The sequence below is a fragment of the Mastomys coucha genome, unplaced genomic scaffold (genome assembly GCF_008632895.1).
Source record: "Mastomys coucha isolate ucsf_1 unplaced genomic scaffold, UCSF_Mcou_1 pScaffold17, whole genome shotgun sequence".
Lineage (NCBI taxonomy): Eukaryota > Metazoa > Chordata > Mammalia > Rodentia > Muridae > Mastomys > Mastomys coucha.
Window position 1 is genome coordinate 6005707 of NW_022196899.1, and position 6418 is coordinate 6012124.

The 6418-nt window shown below is 45.8% G+C and overlaps 1 protein-coding gene across 2 annotated transcripts in view; it reads right to left on the minus strand.

The window, feature by feature from the left end:
* The window catches only part of Impa1 (inositol monophosphatase 1), a 20962-nt gene that overhangs the window by 3476 nt on the left and 11068 nt on the right, over positions 1-6418 (minus strand). For both annotated transcript variants that reach the window (XM_031376340.1, XM_031376339.1), the window contains exon 7: positions 5684-5792. In XM_031376340.1, coding sequence (XP_031232200.1) covers positions 5684-5792 — 109 coding nt within the window. The remainder of the gene's footprint in view (positions 1-5683; positions 5793-6418) is intronic.

Sequence of the window (6418 nt, forward strand, 5' to 3'; positions counted from 1 at the left end):
TGGACTGGTCAGTGGCTGGACTGGTCAGTGGTTGGACTGGTCAGTGGCTGGACTGGTCAGTGGCTGGAAAGCCCCAAACTTGATGCCACACAGGCTACCGGGGTTCTGCATAAACCTTTGGTCTTTAATTTCTAAAAATGTCACCGGGCAATGGTGGCACATGCCTTTCATCCCAGCACTTGGGAGGCAGAGGCAGGCGGATTTCTGAGTTCGAGGCCAGCCTGGTCTACAGAGTGAGTTCCAGGACAGCCAGGGCTACACAGAGAAACTCTGTCTCAAAAAAAGAAAAAAAAAAAAACCAAAAAAAAAAATTTTTTTAAAAATGTCATTGTTTTTTACAATTAATAGGAGCCTTAAGATGCTCAAAAATGTCAAGCGCATAACACAATAAAAGACTCGAAAGCCAGCCGGGCGTGGTGGCACATGCCTTTAATCTCAGCACTTGGGAGGCAGAGGCAGGCGGATTTCTGAATTCGAGGCCAGCCTGGTCTACAGAGTGAGTTCCAGGACAGCCAGGGCTATGCAGAGAAACCCTATTTCGAAAAACCAAAAAAAAAAAAAAAGACGCGAAAGCCATCTTACAGGAAATGGCTGGACAATGACAATCAAGCCGTGTCTGGCAGTACAAATGTTAATCTCAGCCCTCAGGAGGCCAAAGTAGGCTCGTGAATTCAAGAAAAAAATACAGAGAAAGCATGGGCACAGTGTTGGATGTGGTTATGTTAATGAATGCTATTGAATGAATGAAAGAAAGTGTTGGATGTGGTTATGTTAAGGAATAGTGAGTGTAGGCAGAAGGGGGAGGCTAGGGGTGGTGTCTCACACCTGCAACCCCACACGTGAAGGGCTAGCCAGGACCAAGAGCTCGAGGCCCCTCGGGCAGAATCAGACCTTGTCTCAAAAATCAAGTACATGGCATCCAATACAACAAGAAGGAGCCACAGAGCAGAGGGACATAATGCCTGCAAGCTACGTTCACGCGATATGCTCAAATCTTCTTGAAAGTTTCTATCCGTTTGTTTGCTTATCTTGTTTATTGTTGCTGTATTTGAGACAGGCTCACCAAATGCTGCAGACTGGCCCGGGCCTTTCTATCTTCCTATTTCTGTCCCTCTAATGTTGGAGCTACAGTGGGTACCACTGTATCTGCTTTAAACTCCTTCAGTGATAAAGATTTAAACCTCTGGAAATAAGGCAGAGATTCATGCCCTCAAAATATATCTTTCAAAAGTATGGGAAAATTAATGAATTGTGTATTTTTCCCCTTTATCTAAAAAAACAACGACTGCACACCATCTTTCACAAAGCCAACTTTAAAAAGGAAAGGCATGACAGGACACCGGCCAGCTTCAAAGGGTTCCCTACTTCCCCATAAAAGGGCAAACCCACTGACTCCAAAAACTGAGCGGAGGCCCAGTTCAACCCGGACAACAGGAAATCAGTTGATTAGACAAAAGCCAGCATTCCTCGGGAACTTGTAAAACCGTTTCCCTTACCTCGGGCAGAAGAGACATGTGGCACCACTGACACATACCTGAGGCTCTGTACCAAAGCCTGGACCAGTTTCCAGGATCCCTCAGTTCCCATCAAAGTACTCCTTAGATACACATTTCAAAGCCTTCACACCAGACTCCTGGCCTTCCCTCCCCTGGCAAACTCACTCTCCGCACAGGCATTCTCGCTCTGTGCCCTCATGGCTGCCCCCCACCCCGCCCCCGCTCTCTTGCTGTCTTCTTGCCCCCACTAAGCTCTGTTCTCCATGTCTCCTATCTCACTATTCACCCCAGCTTCCCAGCCCTGGCCATGCTCAATCTACTTCTTTTTCTCTCCGTTCTGGACTCCCCCAGATGTCCTTGGCTCTTCTGTCTCTTGTATCAACGACAGAAACCTTAACTATACAGCGGAGGGGCCGTGTCAGCACTTTCTTACTCACCGCCCCCCACACCCCCAGCCCCCGCTGCTGCCCCAATAAAACATCTTTAATTGAGTGTGTTTCACAACTTATATTTTTGTTTCATATCAAATGGAATGAAGGACTAGCAAGAACTGTCCACATGACAAGCTTTAGCTTCTGAAGAAAGGTACAGTGAGCAGGACAGTAATGCTTAAAAATCCCAGAACTATAAATCTGATAATATCCCAGGCTACATACAGTAAAAACCTGCCTGAAAAAAACTGAAGCCAAAGCCCAAGAAGGTCTATCTCCTTCCTTCTTCCGTGAGACATGGGACACGGGGTACTTGAGAGCTCAAGTTCTAGAGAGAATGTACCGAGACTGCTCGCAAGTAAGCTCTTGTGCTCTGCCACTCAGAACCCTTCAAAGAGGCATCTTTAACAAGGAGACTCCTGCTGGCCTCTGGGGGGCGCTCAGGCGGGGATTCACTGTCTGTAAGAGTTTGTTCTAGAAACAAGACCCTAAGGATTACTCACAATGCTACTCTGCCAACAAGCCATGAAGGCAGGCAGGGACCCAGATTCTGACGGGGATCTTCATCGGATCCTTCTGGAGTCCAAGTGTGCCTGAGAGTGAAGAGAGCCTGCACTGCATCAAAAGGCCTGGTCTGTTCTCACGCTGTTCTCAGCTGCTTCCGGCTGTCTTCAAACTTTCACATTGAAGAAAGTGAAGGGTTGCCTGACCTTACACCACAACGCGATGCTTACGAATGATATATCAGTAAAAAGTACCATGTTTACCACACAAAACTATAGGCTTAAGGGAAACATCACGAGACTACATGTGATTATTTCTGTGACTTGCGCGCGCAGTTGTTAAGTATGAACCGAGAAGGCTCACTCTCGGCGTGTTGGACACCTCTGCATGAATTCCCCCAAATTATGCAACTGGTTCATTATTATTGACTTCGTCTCATGCCTGCTGTCTCATGGTGTTCTGTAGGAACAATTCTGAAATGTCAGTGACAACTCAAACACCCCGCTGAGTACAAAAGCTCTTATCCTTGGGAACATTTTTCATCTTTCAACCACTGGGGGAAAAAACCCAAAACGCTATTTTTTTCCTTCGGCTAACAGCAAAATCAAAGGCTGTGATTACAATTACAAAGTAGAAAGCACGTGAAGCTGTCCTATAGCCACTTTCCTGCCCATGGCTAAAGTCCAAACTTTAAACAGCTGACTGCAGCAGCAGCTTTTAAGAAGTACCTTGCTCCTGCCTCAAGGACTTTATTCCTGGGGCCTCGAGAGCTCCTACTTCTGGGAGGTTCGGAGGCTAGGTGACAGAACCTGTCATCCACCGTACTCGTTACTGCGTGGACCACAGATTCCCAAATCATAGTTTGTACCACGGTCAAAGGCTCTTGGAACGTCTTAACTCCTAAAAGGGAAGTTAAATGTTAAAGGAAGAGAATGGTCTAGAAGCCAGGGCTGCAGCTTTATCTCCATCAGCTTGTCTCCTGCAGCCACTCCATGTGTCTGAGCCTCTGAACTCATCCATAAAACAAGCCTACATTAGATGACCCTTGGAGCATCATCAAAGTCTATCCCTGATGATTATTTTCAGGAGAAAAAAAGGTAGCAACAAAATTAGCAATAAGAAAAAAAAAATCATAGCCGGGCAGTGGTGGCGCATGCCTTTAATCCCTGCACTTGGGAGGCAGAGGCGGGCGGATTTCTGAGTTCGAGGCCAGCCTGGTCTACAGAGTGAGTTCCAGGACAGCCAGGGCTATGCAGAGAAACCCTATTTCGAAAAACCAAAAAAAAAAAAAAAATCTTAAAATTCTATTGTTATTCATGAGCTCTCACTATATAACCCAGGCTGGCCAAAACACCCAGTTGTCCTGCCTCCGCTTGCTCAGTACCTGGCATGACCGACAAGTGTTACAGGGCCTGGCCTCCCTATGGCTTCTTGTTCCTTTGGGACAGCTCTTCTTGTGTAGCCAGGTTGTCCTTGAACTATTCTCTACAATCTTCTTGTCCAGCCTCCCACAGCCCAAGGTTACAGGTATGCTCAACCATGCCTTGCTTCAGTGGCTTTTTAAGGATTACTTTTACTGAAACAACCATAATAAAGGCCAGGAAAATGCTACTTAGGTAGCTAATACCTGTATTAAATTTAGGAACATCAAATCGCTAGCTTTTCCTAAAACCTCTAGGATATATTCTTGCTTCAAAAGCAAACAAACAAAACTTTTTCCAGCGAGGGTCTCCCTATGTTTTCTAGACTAAAGCCTAACTTTTAGAACCAAGCAATCCTCCTGCCTCAGCCTCCTAAGGAGGCGGTAGTACTAACATCTGCCAGCAACCTTCACTTCCAGCACACCCACTCATGCATCCCGTCATTGCTGAAAGGTTCTGAGGTTGGAGAGCAATCTTATGCGCGTAAAACACGTAACATTAGGAAACACAAACACTCAAAAACAAAGAACTCACGAAATAAACACCATAACTACAAATAATACAGATAGAAATCACAGTGCAGTGCCCCCCCCCCCCCGGAATTACTGTGAGCACTCTGTGGTTTAAAACCTTACCTAACAAACTCCAATGTTGTATAGAGTTTGTCCCTGCAGGAAGTTTCCCACTGTTCCCTCCCGCCCCAGACAAGTACAGCACTCAGGCAGCTAGTCTCCGGGCTCCCTCCCCACCCCACCCCCTCTCTGGCAGCTCCCAGAGAACTAACTCAGACTAGTGTTAAAAAAGCCCCCCCTTAATGAAAACATCTCATAGAGCCAAGTGCTAAGGAGAGACATCCTCCCAGTCTCGGGGTCACCAGGACCAGCCACGAACCAGGTGCCTGTCCTTGAGACCTCAGAGGAATAACAAACCCAGAGGGGATCAGAGCTCCCCCATTTAAATCATAGATAAAGGTAATCAGAGGTCACAGACAGTTATGGCCGGCCATAAAATTAGTTCCTGATAACCCGGAAACAGACACCCATTAACCCCCACCAGCTTCAGTTCTGCCCTAACAAATGGTTATAGCGGTTCACACTCCCCTCACTCTGAAGCATCCTAAGAATTCCCAATTTTGTATATAAACCCATGTTTTTTCCAGGCTCGGGGTCACATGCGATCACTTGCTCTTAGTGAGTGCGAAGCGTGTGATCCGAGTCTGGACTTGAATAAAAGGCTCTTTTGTAAATTACAGTGGACTTTGTAATTCTTGGGCTCGTTTGGGTTTTCCCGTGGACTCTGGGCACATCAGCACAATATAAAATTATTGTACTGTAATACACAACAGCAGTATCTACATAGTAACAATTTTGTCTACTTAGAAACATCTACAAATTGAATTATAAATCGATACTGTATTCTATGTTTTATATGAGAGACACACTTAAAGCTAAGGAGGTTAGGAACTGTGGCACGGACCTCTAAGCTCACCACTGAAGAGGCTAAGGCAGAGGGATACTGAGGCACAGGGTGGGGCAAGACAGCAGTACTGTGAACCTGAGGCCTGCCTGAGATACACAGCAAGACCCTGCTGTAAAAATCAAATCAAAACGGAATTCATCTCAAACCAAGATTCCCAAGGTCAACCCTAGCCTCCACCGGAGCACAAACACAGACAGACACACCCACACCCGCCCCCCACCTGCACCCATTCCCACCCCCACCCACCCCACAACCCACCTGCACCCACCCCACCCACCCCACACTGAGGAAATAAAAATTAATTCCTTTAAAGTTCAATCCTCTGGAAATTTGGGTGGGGAGGCGGCCTTACCCATGGATGGGAATGGAGCAAAGCTTTTCCATATTGGACAGAATAATCCGTAATGTCTCTGGCTTTCTGGACGAGCCCAACTCGGTCACCAAGAGTGATTTGGTAATGTCTGAAAAAAGAAAGCTATTTCAAATAAACCACTAGCTCTCACTAACCAAAACTCTAGAACAGCAAATCTGACATAATTCAGAATAAAATGGAACATTTAAATCCTCTTTCCTAGTTTATCTAATTTTTTTTTCCCAAGCTTCAAATGTTAAAATACTTAATAAATTGCAGCCGGGCAGTGGTGGCGCACGCCTTTCATCCCAGCACTGAGGCAGAGGCAGGCGGATTTCTGAGTTCAAGGCCAGCCTGGTCTACAGAGTGAGTTCCAGGACAGCCAGGGCTATACAGAGAAACCATGTCTCAGAAACAAACAAACAAAAACAAAAACAAAAACAAACAAACAAAAAAAAGGGTGTGGCATTTGACACAAGTTTGCAATTAAAACATAACAATAAATCATTCTAAAAAATAAACAACAACAAAGGAAATGAACAAAAAAATGCCCTCAAATGAAGCCTTTAAGAGAAAGGTTAGGGCTAAGCATAGTACTGTGCATCTTTAATCTAAGTACTCAGAAGACAGAGGCAGGATCTCTAAGTTCAAGGCCAAGCTGGTCTACATAGCTAGTTCCAGGCAAGAGCTATAGTGAGACCTTGATTAAAAGCCAGAGGGGAGGGAAGGAACGGA